Source organism: Zingiber officinale, chromosome 7B (genome assembly GCF_018446385.1).
Source record: "Zingiber officinale cultivar Zhangliang chromosome 7B, Zo_v1.1, whole genome shotgun sequence".
NCBI lineage: Eukaryota > Viridiplantae > Streptophyta > Magnoliopsida > Zingiberales > Zingiberaceae > Zingiber > Zingiber officinale.
In genome coordinates this window covers 60,574,055-60,595,233 of record NC_055999.1, presented here as the reverse complement: position 1 = coordinate 60,595,233, position 21,179 = coordinate 60,574,055, and the positions used below count along the sequence as shown (strand labels likewise).

Genomic DNA, 21,179 nt, shown 5'->3' with positions numbered 1-21,179 from the left:
GGTACGTTGAACATGAATTCAAAGGCAACAAATCCGTTCCGATTTTGTCACTCGTATTGTTTCCCGGACGTCCAGAGGTGGGTCTACGCTGGTTGTCCAATAAAGGTTTAGGTAAACGAGTGTGAATTTCCGTGCCGGATCGAATTTCCCAAATCGGAGGACTCGTAGACGGAGGGAAACTGGATTATGTAATTATACACGTTCGACAGAAAAATGAAATAAAATGATTTAAAAAAAGGAAAAAGAAAAAAGGAAAAAAGAAATAGTGTTGTTTAAAAGCGCCCCACCTCTTCGCCCTCATTCACCTCCCCCGAGCTCCCCCCCTCTTCGCCTCCGCCTCCGTATCGATCTTGCGTCGCCAACCCTAATCCTACTCCACAGATCTGTTCGCCGCAGTTGATCTCCCTGCCAAATCGCGCCATTCCTCGAGAATCCCCATCGCTGTTCGAGGTATGCAGGATTTCGCTCCTTGATCCGCTGATTCTGTCGGGGCTGTGATGTTCTGCTCATTTTTGCTTATTTTCACTCGTGCTCGGATCCGAGCTGGTTTATTTTTTTTCTAGATCTTACCTCTAGGCTTGGCGTGTGGGGATCCTTTGTTCTTCGTCGCTTGGTGCGGTTGGTTTGGTTTCTGGGTCGAAGTCGATACTGTAGGGTGGAGGCGTCTGAGTTCTTCTGGCGCATCCTAGATGAAGAAGCGGAGAGGGATCGAAGTCTCTGCAGCGGAAAAGGTTGATGGGTCGAATAAGGATATGAAACGGAGGTTGATTATGAGCGATTCGGAGTGTAACTTGGATGATTGCCTCGCTTCTTTGCGGAGGGCGGATCGTGGAGTTAGTCGAAATGGGGACAACTCCATCTGCGGCGAAGACAATGAGGTGGAGATGAAAGAAGAGGAGGAGAATGCGGATGTAGATAAGAAAGAAAAGGTTTTGAAGTCTTATGAAGGAACTCAAACTGATGAGGTCGCAGTTTCTTGTAAGAAAGAAGTGTTAGAGACAGAGCTCGAGAGGAAGTGCCGAATAGAGTCATCTCGTGCTGAAGTCCAATCAGAAAAGTCAAAATTGGATTCTTCGGAACAAGGAGGAAAGAAGAAATTTCTGTCTGGCGGGAACATGTCTAAAACTGTTATTTCAGATGGTGTGGATGAAAAAGAGGAGATGAATGTGCACAAAGAAGGAAGTTCCAAATCCTCAGTCCCTGCAAAGAGGAAGAGGGGTCGAGTAATGGAGAACCAAACACTGACAAATTTACAAAAAACTGGGAAGACGGAAACTGAAAAGAACAAGCTGATAGAATCACCAGATAAGCAGAAACTTGAGGCGAAGGATAACAGTAGCTGTGTCACCGGAGACAGGGCAGAAGACATTGGTGTTTCACGACCCAAGGATGATATTCTGAGGATGCAAGGGAAATCTGGCGTCTTGCGAGTACTACCTAGTAATAAGAAGGTTGATGGGCTTGAGAACCATTCTAAAAGGAATTATGAAGAGGTCTCAAAGGCCATAAGCTCTCGTGGTGTAGCTACCCGTGCCGCACTGAAGCAACAATCCCTGTCTCCCTTTGAAAGAGTTGATGAAAATTCAAGCTTAGGTGCCTCGCCGAGCAAAAATGAATTGAGAAAGTCAAAAAAGGACAGTCTCGAGAAAAGTGCAAACAGTAGACGTGAAACACTGCAGAAGAATGTTTTTCATAAAACAAGAAAAAAGAAAGCACATATTTCAAAGGGTAAGACTGGTCTGAGAACAAAGAGCAACTCCAGTGCAGAAAGTGTTGTTAAGGCAAAACAAGTATCAGAGAGTGCAAACGTATCTCGCAGAACTGAAAAACAAAAACTTAGAGATCAGTTAAAAGATATACTTCTTAATGCTGGTTGGACAATAGATCTGAGGCCAAGAAGAGGCAGGAACTATGAGGATTCTGTTTACATACCTCCTGAAGGTCATGGTGGTTATTGGTCAATCACAAAGGCTTATGCAGTGTATCAGGAACGTCTAAAGAGAACAAACAAATCGGAGGGTAAGATTTCTTCTGGAAGGAACTGCAGAACACCTTCTGTGAGCGACCCTATCATACCCTTGGAGTCACTTGATTTACTGAAAAGAGTTGTTGTTAACAAGAGAAGAAGAAGGATAGAAGAGTCTGAAGAATCCCCAAAGTATAAAGGGAAGAAAGTAAAGAAAAAATCTGACAAGAGACATCCTAGAGATCAAGCTACTAAGGGTAAGTTGACTCCAGACTCAAAGTTTTCTGTCGGTTCCACATCTTATAAGAATCATCACAACGGAAGAAGCAGACAGAGAGGATGCACCCTATTGGCCCGTGGTATTAACCATAAGTCAGAAGCTGATGACGCAGATTATGTCACTTACAGGCATAAAAGGACAGTTCTTTCATGGATGATAGATGTGGGTGTATTGCCCATAAATGGAAAAGTGAAGTATATGAACCAGCGAATGACTAAAACAAAGTTGGAAGGCTGGATAACTAGAGACGGCATTAACTGTAGCTGCTGTGGTAAAATCCTTTCTCTATCAAACTTCGGTCTTCATGCTGGTAACAAACTTATACATCCATCACAAAATATATTTTTGGAGGATGGAGAAATTTCCCTGTTGAAATGCCAGCTTGAGGCATGGAAAAAACAGGGTGAATCTGAACGGCAAGGATTCTACAATATTGATGTCAATGGTGATGACCCTAATGATGATACCTGTGGTATCTGTGGTGATGGTGGCCCCTTAATCTGTTGTGATGGTTGTCCTTCGACCTTTCATCTGGCTTGCTTGGGCATCGAGGTACATCAAACTGAACAATCCTTACTTTGAACAAACCTTACCCTTTATAGAACGCATTGCCGTAGTTAGTTGGCATTGCTATTGCATATGTGGTTATTGCAGAAACATAGATCGGGCTTTTTTATTTGTTCTTTATAAATGGTTTTCTTTCTCCATCTCCATTTTTTTTGTGGATTCTGAAAATTATGCAGGTGGCAAAATGGATTTCTGCAAAACTATTGATTTTTATTGACCGGTAATATTTATGTTATAATTAGCTACTATGGTATTTCCATGCTCGTAACTGCCACATTCTTTAGTTTATTTTTCTACATGATTGTCAGCTTAATCTTGGTAATTTCTTTGCCTTTTGGTTCTGCTATGCATGAATGTCTTAAGTTCCTGTGTTGCATCCCAGAAGCCTCCTCCTGGAGATTGGCACTGTACCAACTGCTGCTGCAGGTTCTGTGGGCAGATCTCGACTGATCCTAGTAGTGCAAGCTATGAAACAGTTTCCTTATTGCTTTCCTGTCACCAGTGTGAGGCAAAATGTATGAATCCTCCTGTTATATGTTCTTACTTAAATGCCCTTCTACATTCTAAGAGCTATGGAGTTACTTGTATTGGATTTTGCAGACCATGAAGATTGCATTCCTGAGACAGAGTATATATCTGCCACTTCCAAGAGTACTGCCATTTCTTTTTGTTCCTCAAGTTGTAGAAAGGTACAAAAATGATTCCTACGAATCCATGTGACCATGACATAATGTGTAAATAGCTCCATCTAGTTTGAAATTTCAAATTATTCCTGTAGAAAGTCATCAACCTTTTCATGCATCCTTTACGATGATTTTGTTACATCAAAAGTTTTATATGTTTGGATACATGCCTATCTTCAGTTATATCAATAATGTTCTTGATAGCAGATTCTGCTTTCTTTCATGCATATTGTGTTATAATGAAGAAGATAATAACACATGTGTCTGTCTGGATAAGTCGAACGATGTATGGTTATGGATGGATGCATAAATGGGTAGATTCAATGAAAGTTAACTTATCCTTCTTCTTATTGTAAACAGATGGATGAATAAAATGATCCATCAATTCATCTATCCTTTCACTTGGTTTAATAAATTGAAGGATAAATAATTAAATTTTTAAAAGGCAACAATACTCTCCTTTTCATAACTACTTTCCTGACTGAATTGTAATTAAATCCATCATAACTACTTTCCTCTCTGAACATTAAATCAATCCAACAAACTTTTATACAAGAATTCATATCTAACAATTTATTAATGCCTTTCCTTTATAATGCCCATTTTGTTTGTGTTTACGACAGAGAAGGTGTAAGGGCATGTAAATGCACGATACAAGGGTATATAGTATGAGCAATCTACTGAGGATAAGTGACGTGAGCTAACTACTCTTGTTCGGTTTTTTATGGAAGAAGAAGGCATGTAGGCAAGCAAGCATGATAACACAACGTGAGAAACTGACTAGAACTAAGAGATGCGAGCGTAGGGTTCGATGGGTGCTAAGTATGTTACAAAACATTTGAATGACAAAGATGTGATTAACAAAATATCTTCATCCATCCTTTGCTCGATTTGCCCTATTTTGGGCAGAGTAAATATGAGGGGAAAATGTGAATCTTTATCCTTCACGATTGATCCATTCTTCCAACCAAACATTGTAAGGATGAATTAAAGGTCCGCCCATCCTCTCATTTATACATCTTTCAAATTATATATTCAAATGAATAGGTCTATAAAAGTTGTTTGTGGGTGGGTATACGGTTGATACTCTACGTAACACACGTGGTTTATATTTTGTTAGAAACTTACTTTAGGTATGTTGACAGCTGCATGCCAAGAAAATGCATTTGTTTGCATGGACTATATAATATATCAAATTAAATAACCTAAACAATCAATACAAATAAAACTTTCCTCTTTCATTCAATAATATCATTTTAAGCAATCTATGTTTCCATATGAATGTTTATACAACTAACCAGAATAAAATATACATATTGATGTAAGCAATGTATAAAATATGCCCATTTTTTTATATCAATTTAGCAAAATTGATTTAATTAAATAAATATTAACTTAAACATGACTTGGAAATTAACAAGATAGAGATCGGAGTAAGCTGCACAATACATGATTGAATAGGTAAACCCTAGGTGGTTTCTCGCCCCCATAAGCTTATGTTTCTTTGTCTATATAGAGTTTTAAAAACAATTATTAATTTATTTATATAGTTTATTTATTCACAAAAGTTAATAAAAAAATATATTGAATTAAACATAATTAATAAAAATAATATGAACTTATTAGGAAAAATTTCCAAAAATAGTTTATAAAGATATAGAAAACTAAATAGTAAAATAAAGGAAACTTATCAAAAATAGTAATATTTAGTATCATCAGGTTCATAAGTTTATTATAATATTATATTGGTATCATATTATATATACTATATTGTTATGATATAATAACACAAATAATGAGATCATATTTTATTTATATATAGCTGTTAAGTAAAATTAGATTATTGATATGTAGGAAGGAGGTTTCGAGGCTACTGTCTATCAAGAGAGATGCTGTATTTTATCTTGATTGGTAATAACGATATGACAATATCATGCAAGAGACAGATATATGAGATAGATGGGGTACTTGGTCTAGCTAGTGGTAGATTCCAGAAATAGTAAGATTAAACAATTGATTTTGTGATAAATTTCTAGAGGTGGCGAGGTTGAGCAGTTTAATCTGCAATTCAAATAAGTGACGAAGAATATCTCCTCCTCATGTTATGTTGGCTAGGACTCAAGTTGCAATCAGCGAAGAATTGGGTACATCGGCCGAGTTTTCCTAAATCAACCTTATTTGACAAAATTGCATTTATTTCAATTTTTCCTCCTCTAAATTTGATCAAGTTTCAGTGAATTCCATCTATTTCACAGTATAACCTAACTCATTTCTAAGTGATTTCTTGGAATCCTAATTTTTGAAATTCTGCCAAAAATCTTTGTGTATCTATTTCTCTGGAAAAATCATTGCACCCTTTACCAATAACAATCTAAGTCGAATTACTATATTGATATTGGTTGATGACAATCATGGTGGCAATACAAGAACAGAAATGTGTAAATGACAATATATTAGGTAGGAGATATAATAATACAAAGGAAAACAACAAAAACAAAATACAAAAAAAAGGCACCTCCAATTTTGCATTTATAGCATATCAAAAAATTCAACTCTAAGAAACTAGATAAGCAAAATTATGGATATGAAAACATCTCTTAAAACAAAGAACAAAATAAATAAATGGCATTTATTAATATAGGATGCTAACACGACACATTTATATAACAGATGGAAGTATATGGATTTTTTTTTTCAAAAAAGAATTTTTAGCATGTAAGGTAATAAAATGAAACAAGCAAAAGAAAAGAAAAGGAGAATAATTGTCAGTCAAACTTGTTTTGGTTGATCATATGTGGAATTTATGGACATAATTCTTCTAATGATATATCATTAAGAAGCTCTTATATACAAGAATGCCTAATTTTTCTGTATAAAAATGTAACTTATGTAAACATTAAGTGGCAATGATTGGCTTCTGTAGGTATATAAAAATGTTATATACTGGAGAAAAACCATTAGTTATAGCTTATTAGGCTGACTGGGGAAAATGTAGGCCTCCATGGTTGCTTTATAACTCTTGAACATTGGCCAATTAGTATTGTTTAATATTCTTATATAAGGTGCGAAAATAGAATGCTTGTGTATTGTAGTAGGATTTGAATAATATGTCTATTCACCTTTGATATGGTATCATCGGCTTGTAATTTTGTTTGCTGTAGGTTTTCCGAGGACTAAAGAAGATTCTTGGGATGAAGAATGATATTGAATCAGGATTCTCATGGACTGTTGTCAGGCGTTTTGATGAGGATTCTTCTAAATCTCCATTACAGTTCCATCAAACGGCCGAATCCAACTCAAAGATTGCTGTCGCCCTTGCAGTTATGGATGAGTGTTTTCTGCCTATTGTTGACCGGAGAAGTGGCATTAACCTTATTCATAATGTTGTGTATAATTGTGGGTAAGCATCTGTCATACTATAATTTTAAACTCCATAGCTAGGCACTGACTAACAATGAGTTTGCATGCTTGTGATACCCAGAATTTCATATTGCATTGATGTAAGGCGATAGAATCATAGAAGTTGTTCTTGATAACTCGGAATTGCTAGACAGATCAATGTTGCTTTTATTGCTTTTGTATCAAAGTGGTCCAAATGGAATTAGTTTCCATCCCAATGCAATCTCTCATATTAACCAATGTTTAACATTTTGTAACTGGTAAAACACAACAACATATTTGGGTCCTAATACCTATGTACTATTTATCAAAATTTCTCCAGTCAACCAAACTAGGAGCTGGTTTGCTGGTCTATATTGGATCCTACAGACAAAGCTGTAGAGCTTTTTTTTACTAGGACATCAAAGCTAATCATATACAGTATGATGTAAGAAGAAACAAGATTATAAATGATATCTTGAAATTGTTTCGAATTTTTGGACTTGTGAAAGAAAAATGTCTCTCATCAAAATTTTAACTGTGCTTTAGGTCTTTTAGAGTCAATGTTTGCTCTTTTGTCATTTGAGCTTTGCATGGTGAGACCCTATGGTAACCAACAATTAATGTTGCAGGCAAATGCAAATGATATAATGACATTTGCAACTTGTTTTGTTCTGGCAAATGCATTTGCTATTTGCAATTACAGTTCTTTAAATGACTACACAAGCAACTTTATTATAGTAGTTCTATAAATAATTTTAGGATATTCCATGTTCCAAATGATTGTATTTTTTGTACATTTTTCAAAAGTTATTCAAATATATTATATAATTAAATGTTTTTTGTTGTTGAACTATTTTATCTTCGGTTCATTGTTAGTTTTACAAAGATGATAACATCACACAACATTTGAGCCTAGCCAAAATAAGATATTTTAACATTTTTAATTTTTTTTTATTTAAAGAGAATTTAAGCTTATGTGCCTTTTCTTTTTTGTATATGTTTTGGTAAGTCACTAAAAATTATTCATAATATTTTAAGGTCTTTTATTTGTGTTTCTATATTTATGTTTTTTAAGGTATTTTTTCACAAAAAGAAAAAATCGTCCCTAGAAGATTTAGGGAACAAAGTTTTATTTTTATTTTTTGGAATAACTGAGAGTTGTTGGTAAAGGTGCCCTCTGTGATTTCTTAATAAATATCATATAACTAACTCTGCTCTATGTATGACTTTGGTTTTCTGTGTAGATCAAATTTCAGTCGGCTGAATTACAGCGGTTTCTACACTTTTATTTTGGAGCATGGGGATGAAATTATCTCTGTGGCATCTATCAGGTATTCTTATTTTCTTAAACAGGTGATATTTGGATAACAAGTAATAACTGCTTGAGTTAACTTGCTATCGATCAAGCTTCCCTGAAGTGTTTTTGGGTTGATGTAACCTTGGGTTTGTTCTTTCTGTCGAGCATATTGTTCAATAAATGATGATTCTTCCTCCTTGATGCATTTGTTATGTGAAATTCTTAGAACGGAGGAGACTCGTTGGGATGACTCTAATTTATCCAATCTGAAGCTGATATAATCTGACTGATTTGTATTCTGAGTGTTTAGACATTTTTGGTCATCATATCTTTAGCTATAAGAAAGTGCCATTTTTATATAGCTAGATTGCAATTCATTAATGGAGATTCATTTTTGATTGTATTTAAGCACTACTTTAATTAATTACTATCTAATCTTCTTTCCCACCTCCAAACAGAATTGTTTCATTATTTTTCTTCTCTTCCATTTCCATATGTTGTGTTTCCCTATCATCTCCTCTGGTGCTTAAGTAGTTGCTCTTTTTATTTTATAACCACTTCCTACAAGTGCTGTCATCCGACTTCTCTCTCACATGATGTCCATTACATGGATTATTGCCCATCGTCTTTAGCTGATAATCACAGCTCTAAATGGTATCAATATAATACAAGATGTCATTGGCCATTGCAACTTAGTTTTATAGCTAACCCTTGTCTTCTTTCCTTCAGAGTCTTATTATTGTTTGGTTTCTTTTCTTCCATCGCAATGTGGCTTGTTCATTTAGTTAATCTACGGGGAAAAAAATCTGGCCAAGATAGATTTTTACAGGCAATTTATTTAGGTTTTTGTTGGGTGGATTTAATGGAGCCTCACAAGTTACAAGGATTGTTTGACCTCCAACATATGATTTTGGTGCGGTTAAGCTATATCAGTAAACCTAATGGTTGTCTCTGGCTAGTCAATAGTTGATGCACCTACTTATTTTTTCTTACCAAATCTAGTATTTGTCAAAGACAGTTAACCTAAAGTGTAAATCTAAAATTAAGTCTTCTCTGAATATTATCAGCAAGATTTGATTTCTTTTATTCATCATCACCTATGCTCTATTTGATATTGAATTTTGTTGATTTTATTGCATCAAACAGAATTCACGGAACCAGACTGGCAGAAATGCCTTTCATTGGGACAAGAAACATGTATAGACGTCAAGGGATGTGCCGTCGGCTACTTAGTGGAATTGAATCAGTAAATATTTTCTCTTGGATGTTTTTGAGTAAAAATAAATAGATTGAGGCTATATGTTTTGTCCCATTCTTTTCTATTTTCATCCTATTATAAAATTTTCTACATCTTGACTATAAGTATATCATTCTTTCATTATTTTTATGTTATTTTATAATTCTTATACAACGTAAAAGTTAATCATTGTGTTTATATTCATGTATGCATTAAATTTCTTTTATTTCTATGTTTAAAGCAGGTAAGAAGCTGTAAACTGAATTATCTTCAATATCATCTCTCTGCCATCATAATTATCAAGAAAGCATATTTGTTTCAACCATCTCTCTCTCTCTCTCTCTCTCTTTCAAATTTCCCTACTGCCTCTACTGCTTTCTTTGTTTTCTTTAAAGCCTTAGCGATTGCTTCAATTTATGTTGCCTCAATTCATTTTAACTACTATGACATACAGACCATGCATATTTACAGCTGCAGAGATTAGAGACTTATTTTGGGTCACAAACTTGTAAATATCTAATGTTCTTGTAAAACAAAATGATTGTGATTTCTATAAATGCAATTAAATATGGAAGATAAAATGGAAACATTCGTGTGGTTTTAGACTTTAGAGCATTGAAAATGTCCTTACTAACATAGAGAGGAAAGCTAAATGGAAGTGTTATGAAGTATGTCATTTGTAAGATGGAAAAAAGAATAAAAAGGCTAGCCCAGGACTGATCCTAATGTGGCTGATCATGTCTGAGAGTCGAGGTGATGGACGCTGAGGATGTGACTCTCCTGTTGACCGTGCATGGATCTCCGATGAGACTAGCCTGCAAGCACAAAAGCGTCAGTGCCGAGCCAGAGAGCGTGGCGAGGAAGACTCGACACTTGACTCCCTCTATGTACTGATGAAGAGTAGCAGCGTTATCAAACTTACCAAGATGGTCGTCCGGGTCGGTCGACCCGTTATATTCTCCGATCGCCAAGGGAGCGTAGTGCCTTGGCAGCGGATCTTGTAGGATTGCCTCGGAGAACTGGCGGTTGATCCGCTCGGGCGACGAATCAGCTTGGGGCGTCTTGCCTTTCCTTGCTCCCTGCACGGGTGCTTCATCTGAAGAAGAGCCCCTTCCTTGATTGGCTTGAGCAATCTCGGAGGGCGTTTGAAACAAGGCTCGGTGGAATGGAATAGGCGCGGGTGGAGCCTCCCCGTGAGTGCCGGTCGACCCTTTATTCTGCCCCCAGATGGACAATTGCTCCGGTCGGTCTTCATGGGCCGCTCGGCCTCCTGAAGTTGATGTTGCTTGTTGAACCAGCCGATCGGCTAGCGCTGTTTGCTGTTGCTGCTCGACTAATTTTGCCGCTCGCGATTGTACAAGTGCGTCGAGCTCCTCTTGAGTGAGCGTCACCGTGTGAAGTCGTCCAGTTTTTTCTATCTTCTCGGCTCGAATGCAGGTGCGTTCCTACAGACGATGTCAAATTTGATCCTGTTCGAGAGTCGAGGTGACGGACGATGGGGATGTGGCGCTCCTGTTGACCGTGCGTGGACCTCCGATGAGATTAGCCTGCAAGCACAAAAGCGTCAGTGCCGAGCCAGGGAGTGGTTCCCCGACGATGACCCTTCGACGCTCAAGTCAGATCTCCGGCGAAAGTAGCAAGAAAGCAAAGAAGCGAAAGTGACAGCGTAACTGTAGCTACAGTAGAATGAGCATACCTTCGTCGAAGCTTGGGGTCCTTTATACAGAGCTCTCTGGGTGCGTGTGCACGCTCCTCGAGGCATGCACGCATCTCAAAGCTTTCCTTGATAGGACGTGTCAGAAAAGTGTACCTGACACCATACCTCAACAACCCGAGCATATCCTGACAAGACAGTGGAAGCTTCCGTCGTACGATTCTCTGCTTGATCATGCCGGCAACCATGCTATCTGTCTACGACACGGGTTTCGAGGAGGATACCAGTCAATCCTGCCTTTGTCTGTTAGTGGGCCGAGCGGGTGGGCCGCTCGGCCAGCTTTTGTCTGCTAGTGGGCCGAGCGGAAGATCGCTTAGCTAATTCTGCTGTCTGGGCCGAGCGGGGAGGCCGCTCGGCTATTTCCACTGTCTAGGCTTGCTGGGTCGGGTCCGCGCTTCGTTGGCTGTGATATGATCTGTGGGCGATTCTGATGTCCGCACGACGCATGCCCAATCGCTCGGCACATGACTTGCCGGTCGGCGCCTGCTCTGGTGATAGTCTTTGAGTGTCGGAAGCTCGGTGCGAGACCGAGCTGTACTAACATCGGACCGACCATTCCTTAGTCCGACCGGCTGATGGGGTCGCCAGGTCGGATGCTAGCCTAGGGGCATTGACCGCCTTGCCCTTGACCTTCCACGTGACGCTGACCTCCTGCGGGACGGGGCCCTACCTTACCACCGGATCAATGTCATTATGTGATTGCCTTAAAATCCTAGATCCAGGCTTGCAGAGGATGCATAGGAGCCAACCTTTACAATGCCACTGATGTTTCACTGATGTTTGTCTTTAGAATGAAAGAATATGGCTACGGGTTAGCCAACTATTAATTGGTACAGGCTGATGGTTCTTCTGTAAGCTAAATGAAGTATTAGGTGTCTGATATTTGAAACTTGGCAGTTATGTTGTGTGAAATTGATTTCGTTTGCAATTGCATTGTTACAGGCATTTTTGTCGATAGTTAATTGAGGTTTGTTTTTCCTTTAAAGAGGTAGCCACTTGGGTGTTTGTGGATATGCACATTGTTACTCAGTTTGTGAATTTTTCAGTACTTAGACTATTGTATTAGGCAATAGTGTAGTTCTCCCGTCCCCTCTTTTTCTTTCGTAACAAGCAGTCTTTTATTATAATTCTATGAACTATTTAATTTTTCTCATCTCTATTTTCCTTTTCTTTAACAAGCTATCTGTTATTATAAATAATTTTCTCTCTTTTTTTTTTGAAATAATTTGTTCTCATCTTCAGGTTCTCTCTTCCCTTAATATTGAAAAGCTGGTCATACCTGCAATTTCTGAATTAAAGGAAACATGGACTAATGTATTTAGCTTTAAGCAGCTTGAGGTTTCTCAAGAATTAGAAGTTAGGTCCATAAACATATTGGTTTTTCCTGGTACTGGTTTACTACAGAAGCCACTGCTGGAAAATCATTCTTCTAAACATGATACACCTGTTGATGAAGGTGACCACATGGGATGACATTGACATTTATTGAACATTTTCTTTGTGATTCTCCGTTTTAAACATCTCTGTGGTTTATGCAGTTGGAGTCATTGAATACGACATCAAAGATCATCAAGATATAAAGTCAGCTCATGATTCTTCTGAGCTAATTGCTGCTGAAGCCGAGCCCCATAACTCTGCCCAGGCTGTTGGCCATTGCGGAAATGCTACCGAAGATTCATCTTTTATTTCAGATGATTCTGCTGATCCTATTAACAATGGCAAATCTTCCCAGTCTTTGTCAGTAGAGACTGCTGGTGATGCTTGCACAAACATTTTATCTAGAGGAGGTAAAACAAGTTTCCATAGTGAAGAAAAATCTGAAGTCGATTTTACAACTGTTCAGACAACTGAGTTAATTGGCAATACTTCTGATATTATTGAGAATAAAATTGTAGCTGTTGATGCAGTAAAAGATCAGCAAGAATGTGACATAGTTTCCAACTCCTAGTTGTTTTGGCCTTTTTGGTCTGCTCCAATTTGAGGCCAGTGTACATTTTGCTTTAAACATGAAAGGATCCTTACAGTCGTCCAAAATAATTCACCTCCACAGGATGAGTACAGGAGTACATTGAACATCTTGTATGACCCTTATGGAAGTAAACCTAGCTGCTAATTAAGAATCAATCCAGAGCGTAGATTGAATGAAAGCTGAAGTTGATGCCATTGACCATAGCTCTCCTGTAAATGATAGATTTTTTATCTTCTGTTTTTGCAATCGTCAGTATATCTATGTTTTTCTGGTGCTGCAGAAGAAAATATGCTTCTTACCTGTTGTTGTTGTTAAGTGTTACAAGATACAAGATCAGACAGAGAACTTAGACACGGCTTGTTTTCTGAATCTAGAATCAGGCACCTGTATCCAATTTGGCTGCTGCTGATGCTTTGGCTGAATTCCATCATGCTAGCAATGATTTTGCAAACAATCGTCGTAGCCAAGAAAATTAGGTGTCTTGCCGACTCTTCTTGATGTCTCACATTACTCCTGATGTTTCTGTGGGCATAAAGAACCCTGATATTCACTTTGTGGGAAGTCCAAAGGAAGTGTCCATGAATTTGTGTTTCCTGTAATGATAACACTATGACGATGCTTATAGAAGAAAAAAAAAGGCCGTGGTTGTGTTAATACAGCAGTTGCCAGTTATGTTCTAGTGAATGCTATTGTTAATTTCATTTCTCATTGAAGACCTTCACATGATGAAGATGGCGGTTTAGTGAACTTGTTAACACTGCCTGGAGATCAGTAGAAGATCCTCCGATTTGATCTAACATTTTATTGAGTAACAATTTTCTGCTTATATTTCGGATGGGTGTGAAAGTGCTGAGTTTCCAACAGTAGGTGCAAATGGAGAACTGAACTAGATTAGTTTCTGTAAGTACCTTCTTATTAGCATTTTCTCTGTGATTATCTGAACTTTTAATATGGTCCTCAAAGTATCATAATCTCTTGTAGTCAATCCATGAAATTTATTTTCCTCGTTTCAACTTATTTAGTTAAACAACATTTTCAACTGAAACCAGTTCTACCATGGATGTTTAATGTTTCCTTGTTTTTTTGGGTTCCTCTTTAAAACCTAGGGCACAGGCTAATATGTCCTGTTTTGCACATTAGATGGAACATTATTTCGTCATCGCCTGTTGCATTGGGAAAGTACTTAAATTGTTCACACTGCATCTCATTTCTGTTTAAGTTGTCAGTCTTGCCATACTTATGTTTATATGTAGAAAAAACCAAGTTTTTTAACCGCATTTTCTTTATGGAAAAATCGCATTCCATTGCATCTGTTCACCTAAAACTTTGGTATTTGATTCTTTTAAGCAAGCACTAATTACAATACTAACTTCATTGCATTTTCAGAAAATAGATGTTGATAGCATATATTTCTTTTCTCTCGTGAATTCGTCCAACTTCTTTCCTTGATCATTGTTCCATGTTAAACAGGTGTTCAAAATTGACGACTCTAATTTTCAATATATGGATTATTAATTATCCGGCACTGGCAGATCCTGGATGTCACTGACTGCAAGAGGCTTCCTTCTTTGCGATAGGTATAATTAGTTAGATCGCGAAGGTTTCTCTTTTCTTTTTCTTTTTCTTGAATTTTGTTTTCACTTAGAGCTATACTTGTATTCATTCTGCAGAAACTTTCAGAGTTTTTGTATTATAAGTAGATGCACCTTTATAAACCAAAGTATACCTTTTTAGAGTTTGTTCTTGGGCCACTGAGTTTTCAATCTCAATCATTGTCTGCTTGTTAGTTAGTTGTTTTTTCTTTAAAAAATATAACAAAGGACTCTTCGCCGAAAAGGAAAGGAAGTCTAATCATCTATGCCAGTCTAATAATTGGACATTTACACAACCATTGGAAGATTTTTGAGTGGCCAAAAAAAAAATTTCATTCGTATTTAAAATTTGAATTTGAGTTGAACTCGATATATTTGATAATTATTCGATTCAAATTCAAATTGAATTTTAGTTAATTCGAATATCATATATGTTTTTCATTCAAATATATCGCCACGTTGATAATGACATTGAGGAGCATTTTAAGAAAATCTGAAAACTTTATTAAAATTGTCTCTGATATTTTTGAAATACAAGAGCAATGTGAAAAAAATATAATTATATTTATTATACTAATTTTAACAATGAATAACCAAACACACAAGTCTTTTATGCAACCCATTCGTTCACCTTCCGAGCTATAAATCAATATCCACTCGAACGACATTAACATTCCTTCCTTTCTACCCCTACTTTATTTCGCTCCAAGAGCTAATTGGTATATTCCTTTTCAATTCCAATCCACGAACAATCAAACCAAAAACAACATTGAATTGTCCCAGGCACCATACTGCCCCTAGGCTACGATGCGATAGTAAAAGATGAGAGGGATGACAACGAAATTTAAATCTCATCCATACACATTATATCTGAAGAATTTTAAAAATTTATGATGTTAGACTATCTACTAAGACCCATCTGTATTTCTCAATTTATCTCCATGGTCAGAAAAAAGCTTTCGTAGAACTCAGCCAATCAGTTTCAAGATTAGACTAATCGTGAGAGCTGAAAACCTGAATTTTTTAAAAAAATTAAATCCAAGAAATTTGGTTCGAACACTTCCACTAAACCAAGAATGACACCCAATAAGACTACATTAACCAGTTAAGATTGCATTAGAGCTATTAGCAACAAAGTGTCGCTTATTGAGTTACAATGTTTATGTACATGACCTACAAGAACAATAACCCGTCTTTATCCTTACTACGTGAGGTCAATTATATGAATCTTCTTATGTCATTTGGCTCGATCCAAACCAATAAAATCCAAATGCCTCCGACACAAAGCGACCATTAAATGATCTAAATCAGAGTGTCCTATGGACTTGGCTGGGCGAGGTACTGCAGCCATTCCTCAGGGACTCCTTTTCTCATCTTCAGCATTTTTATCGCAGCTGTTGTCAAAGGTATGGCGAGGATGTCATAATCCTTAGGGACCTGCAGCAACAATTTAAGATGAAATATATTACTTCTGTTCATGGAAACATTCATTAGATCGGTATCTTTCAGAGGACATATGCGAGCAATGTTATAAATACTTCTACCGATAGAACGACAAGTATACGATATTTATCAACCCATCTATAGAAAAAGAAAATTTTTGGGTACTATCAAAATTTGTAACCAACTAAATAGCCGTTATCTGAACTCTAGTGCTTGATCTATGGTACCGACTTAAGTGAGTAGAGTATGCGTACTCATGTGTATCTACATATGCAGTCTGAGAGACTGAGTTTTTTAAAATCATGTTCGAAGCGAGGCAGAGTGGAGAAAGTTGGTTGAACCAGATTTGGGCCTAGTTCAGACCAAATCTGGAACCAGGGAGCCATTGGTTCGCTCGCCGGTTTCAGTTTTGAAAAAAGGAAAAAAGAAACACTGCATTGAATAGTTGAGAGAAGAAGAACCGAAATGTTGATCGAGTAGAATCATGGCAGCATGTGAAATTTCATCTAGAAATAGTTGGAAGAGACCTTAGGAATCTTAAGCAGCCTCATGTTCACCTCTTCCAATGTTTTCTTTCCCTTCCTTGAGTTACATCTTGCACATGCAGTCACCTGAAAACAGTATATCATTTAGCATTTCAACCAAAACTATAATTTCGATAACTCTAAATTTGATATCATAATATTATGTTGCAATTCAAATGCAAAAAGATTAAAGCTCAAGGCTTGAATTATAGTTTTAAGGTTTTAGTCTCTAGCTAGAATGCTACGGTGTTGGTGATGCACTAGACATGATGACACATGGTGCTGAAAACAGTATGGCGTCGATCATCTCCAGGAGTCGTATAACTATCTCAAGCTGTAATCATCTCAAAATCAATGATTTCCAAGGAATGCAGTAAATTTTGTGTATGAAAGGACTAGAAGAAATTTGTCTCTTGGTGGCGGTAACTTGCACACCAACTTGTTATCTCTTATGCTGCAATTGTGGTGCAGTAAATCCAGAGATCATCAGCTATCATAACAAAGAGATTTTTCTTTTCGCTAAAAAAAACTCTCAGACCATCAGAAACTTGCATTATAAATGTAGGTGACTTCATATTAAACCGAAAGAAATTTACCATCATTATGAGTTGGATTTACACATTTATCTTGCTAATGCTCATCAAAATTGCTGCTCACTTACAAAATTACTGAAGCTTAAAATGAAAGTTTTACTATCGAGGTAACACATCCAAAATCTGACCAAAGTCGCTTTTGAATTCAATATGCAGAAAGCAAATCCTATTTAATACAATTTCTTATGCCGACTGTCTACAACCTTCTTTGAAATTTAACTGCATTAATCCAGTTCAAGCAAAAGATTAGTGATTAAACAAAGAAACTGAACGACGACGACGACGGAAAAAAATGATCAGGTAAATCTACAAGATAAATTTGCGAGCAAAAGATTGCTACTCTATGGAAGTGCAGTTAACTACCAGATTTTCCCACGTCCATTCACCGCCGCGTGAAGTTGGTATTACATGATCAATGGTCAAGTCTTGATGAGAAGAACAATATCTACAAATAATAATAATAATAAAACTTACGACTAAATCAAGTGTAATAATATTTCGTACAGAACAACAAATGCATCATCATGGCAATCCCATAAATTTCTGTTATGAAAAAGCACTTACTGGCAAGTGAAAGAATCCCTGAAAAATATGTTTTTTCGACTAAGATTGTGTTTAACCCGTCTTCTCTTGACAACTTGAAGCAAATGTGGAATCTGAAGGTGAAAACATGATAAAATATTACTAGTCGAAAGAAAGCAAAATTAGAGCGCCATCTTAACAGTAGGTGCATATGAACCTGCAAAACAGCTGGAATATAGTATGATCCTTGGGGCGAAGACACGGTTTGATCATAGTATTCAAGAACATCTGCCTATCCGTTGAATAAAAACTGTTTAGTAGCTAGCGGGTGGGAAAATCGAATGTTGTAATGCAGATATAGATTGTGCCTCGCAAACTAACTAACCTTGTCCATGAATTCCAGACATATTGCCCGCTTCCAGCAAACGACATTAATAGGCCTAATCAAGGATGACACAAGTAACATTCTAATGGTGTGCCAGAAATTTGCAAAACAGATGCATATGCTATATTTTGTAGTAACTAGAATTTTCATCAAAGTTGATGCCTACAATTTCACAGACTCGAATCGTACATTGCTGATGAGGAAATCTGAATAAAGGGTGTTCTAAAAGAAAGGCAAAACAATGCCAACTTATCCATAATCCTACCCAGATTCCAATTCATCAAGCTATGAAAACATGAGCATAATTCGATGTTCAACTGATGCCTTAATGCATAATCTTTGGTCATTGCTGCAAGATACTAATTCAATCATATAGAAACAGAATTCAGACTCAGACTGAATGAGTTTGGGGTCAATGATTTAGTGGTCGGACCAGTTGATCGATCGGTCGAGCAAAATGCACATTTCTCAAATCATCCTCCGAGAAGGTAATTGGAACAAAAGGCATGCCAGATACTTAGAGACATACATTGCAGGTAATGTTACAAAACTAGGGTTTTAACCATGAAAGACATTTAATCAAACGCCATGAAGCATAGTCCAAAATGCAAAGCAGTCGAAGCATATTACACACTGGAGATGAGATCATTGCCGAAGTGAGTTAAAATCAAGTTCACCTTAATCAGCAGCAGATCTGTAATCAATGGAACATCCACAAATTTAGAAGAAGAAGAAGAAGTGCAGGAGGGAGAAGTACCTATAAGAGATATCCAACACCAACCCTCTGAAAGAAGAGAATTCATCCGATTTGAACTGCTCGTCCTCCTCCTCTTCCTCGTCTTCGGATTCTTCTTCTTCAACATCTTTATCCTCCAAACTCCTGCGTTCATCGACTCTGGAGCCCCTGCTCGACTTCCTCCCCACAGCCCAAACCCTAGAACCACCAGGAGACATGAGTACTCCTCTGGGGATCCCTACCGACCTCTCGACAATCCTCTTCCCCGACCAAAGTGACAACTTGTCGCCACTCAAGATCATCCTGAGACCCCCCTGGGCTGCGAGCTTCGCCATGGGGAGGCTTGGATCAGATCAAAATGGAGTCTTTCTTACCTCGTACAGCAATTTGTGACAGAACAATCACAGTAGGGGGGTTGATCTTTGCTTCTTCCTCTCTTCTTCTTGTTCTGTTCCTTGAACAAAATTGCTGCTTTTTTGTTCATCGAAGCTTTTTTGAGAGGTTGCGTGTGGCACAATTGTTGAGGCTCCCAGCCACACGTTGGTTGGGCAAGCAAGGAATATCTTCAGTTCGATCTTGTGATTCCTGATACAATTGTTGGATTCTCGAGATCAAAATGAGATTTTTTTTTTCGTTTTTTTTTTCTCCGCATTTTTTATGGTTCGGCAGATCTAAAGCTGTAGAAGAGTGATTGATGGTGAATTATGTAGGCCAACCAGCAATGGATATGGGCTATTGTTTCAGCCCATTATATGACACTACTTCGGCCCATCATATCGAACAATTCGACAATTTAATTTTATTGAACAAGCATATTGATCGGCCCAATTTATATTTATTAGGCAACAATTCCTGCCTAATTTGGGGCAGGCATGTTGGTTAGGTTTAATTCTATTCGGCTCAGAGTTATAAATAAACTGTACGTTCATAAATTTGATATTCAGCATGATAAGGATTTATTTTATTCATTTAATATACATAAGTTTAATTAAATAAATAAACTTAAATAATTCGTTTAATTGAACGAACAATCTTGAACATATATTATTTAACTCATTAGTATTCGTGCACATGTTCATGAATAATATTCGTGAGTAATGTTCATCAATAAAATTCTTATCAACTTACTAAATAAATTAAAAAGCTTTTAAAATGAATACAAAAATTTATATTATCAAACTTAGTAACTAATCAAACAAACTTAAAATGTAAAACTTTTAAACAATCAAACAAGCTTGAAAACATCTAAACTATAAGATCGAGAAGGAGGGGGGAGGAGGGGTGAATCACGTGGTTTAGAAAACTCTAATTTTTTATTTTGAAAAGTGAGTACACAGCGGAATTAATTAAAACATAAAAACAAAAAGCCAAAACACAAGTATGCAAGCGGTTTACTTGATTCGGAAGTTTCGGCAACTCCTACTCTAAGACCTAGGTCCTGCAGACCTAACAATGAGTAATCTACTAAAGATCTCGTTTGGAACCGTCGGAAAAAAGGATCGAGTATAATAAAAAATAAGGACAAGTGTAACACGCTACATTTTCCTTTTTTGCAGAAATTAAGTACAAAATTAATTTTCGTTATCCAACACTTGTAGATGATCAGATCAGATTCGATGTAGGTCGGCTTCTCAACGGCAATTGGGCGCAGTAGTGTCGTAACAGAGTAGCAGCACAAAGCCAGAGCAGTCAGAACATCGCACGATTGCGTTGAAGCTTGTAAAATGATGTCTGTTAGAGTTGCTGGTCGAGATGCTCTATTATTGAGCATTGAAGGCGCCTTCCATAGCACTAGAGGCACCTTCAACCCCAAAGTTTATCCTAACAAAAGCTGCTCCTTATTGTTGACAAAATCTTCTGCGTTATTCGATTGAAGTCGCCTTTCAAGCTCTCAAAGGCGCCTTCCATTAACAGTCTCAAGCCGTGGAAGACGCCTTGGGTACTATTCACCCGAGGTATTTTGTGCTCCCTTTACCCTGTAAAATGTGTTAGTTCAATAAAGTATCTAACATGTAAAACAAAGTTAGCACAATAATAGAATACCAGTAATAATTAGTTTCTGTCCTTCCAAGACTAAGAACTAGTCAATGTCTCAGTTTAGAGATCTAAAATGGACCTAAACTGGACCAACGCCTACTGTCCTCTCAAACGGGACGCGTCCTCACTGAGTTACTCTCCTCCAGTGACTTACCTCCACTTACCAAATGTCAAGTTACCTCCTTGACATCCAATCTAACCCACTAGGTCTTCCTGCCGGAATCACATATCCGGACTTCGCCAATCGGGAACC

At 37.4% G+C, this 21,179-nt stretch overlaps 2 protein-coding genes across 5 annotated transcripts; one reads left to right on the top strand and one right to left on the bottom strand.

Moving 5' to 3' along the window:
* Positions 1-300: 300 nt before the first annotated feature.
* On the top strand, positions 301-14,832 carry LOC122005816. 4 transcript variants are annotated; one of them, XM_042561034.1, is made up of 10 exons: positions 301-450; positions 564-2,798; positions 3,199-3,328; positions 3,414-3,502; positions 6,658-6,896; positions 8,122-8,208; positions 9,321-9,420; positions 12,368-12,581; positions 12,664-13,994; positions 14,565-14,832. In XM_042561034.1, exons 2-9 carry the CDS (start codon positions 690-692, stop codon positions 13,071-13,073), a joined length of 3,378 nt encoding a protein of 1,125 aa, XP_042416968.1. In that variant the 5' UTR covers positions 301-450; positions 564-689; the 3' UTR covers positions 13,074-13,994; positions 14,565-14,832. The 4 variants fall into 4 exon arrangements, with proteins under 4 accessions (XP_042416968.1, XP_042416967.1, XP_042416966.1 ...); XM_042561033.1 differs by having other exon boundaries at positions 3,196-3,328; XM_042561032.1 differs by having other exon boundaries at positions 301-2,798; positions 3,196-3,328.
* A 947-nt stretch (positions 14,833-15,779) lies between these two features.
* Positions 15,780-19,562, bottom strand: LOC122005815. The gene is made up of 7 exons (XM_042561031.1): positions 18,911-19,562; positions 18,154-18,208; positions 17,986-18,060; positions 17,811-17,902; positions 17,610-17,691; positions 16,657-16,740; positions 15,780-16,123 (listed from the first exon to the last, which is right to left on the bottom strand). Exons 1-7 carry the CDS (start codon positions 19,222-19,224, stop codon positions 16,004-16,006), a joined length of 822 nt encoding a protein of 273 aa, XP_042416965.1. The 5' UTR covers positions 19,225-19,562; the 3' UTR covers positions 15,780-16,003.
* Between the last annotated feature and the right edge of the window lie 1,617 nt (positions 19,563-21,179).

What these genes read in the sequence shown, in the direction of transcription:
- LOC122005816 (XM_042561033.1), top strand. Translation starts at nt 690, where the DNA reads ATGAAGAAGCGGAGAGGGATCGAAGTCTCTGCAGCGGAAAAGGTTGAT. An exon ending in TCACCAGTGTGAGGCAAAAT is followed by an intron (nt 3,329 to 3,413) that starts GTATGAATCCTC and finishes TGGATTTTGCAG; the next exon opens with ACCATGAAGATTGCATTCCT. An exon ending in ATCTCTGTGGCATCTATCAG is followed by an intron (nt 8,209 to 9,320) that starts GTATTCTTATTT and finishes TGCATCAAACAG; the next exon opens with AATTCACGGAACCAGACTGG.
- LOC122005815 (XM_042561031.1), bottom strand. Translation starts at nt 19,224, where the DNA reads ATGGCGAAGCTCGCAGCCCAGGGGGGTCTCAGGATGATCTTGAGTGGC. An exon ending in GTGTTGGATATCTCTTATAG is followed by an intron (nt 18,209 to 18,910) that starts GTACTTCTCCCT and finishes ATCCTTGATTAG; the next exon opens with GCCTATTAATGTCGTTTGCT. An exon ending in AGGGATTCTTTCACTTGCCA is followed by an intron (nt 17,692 to 17,810) that starts GTAAGTGCTTTT and finishes TATTATTTGTAG; the next exon opens with ATATTGTTCTTCTCATCAAG.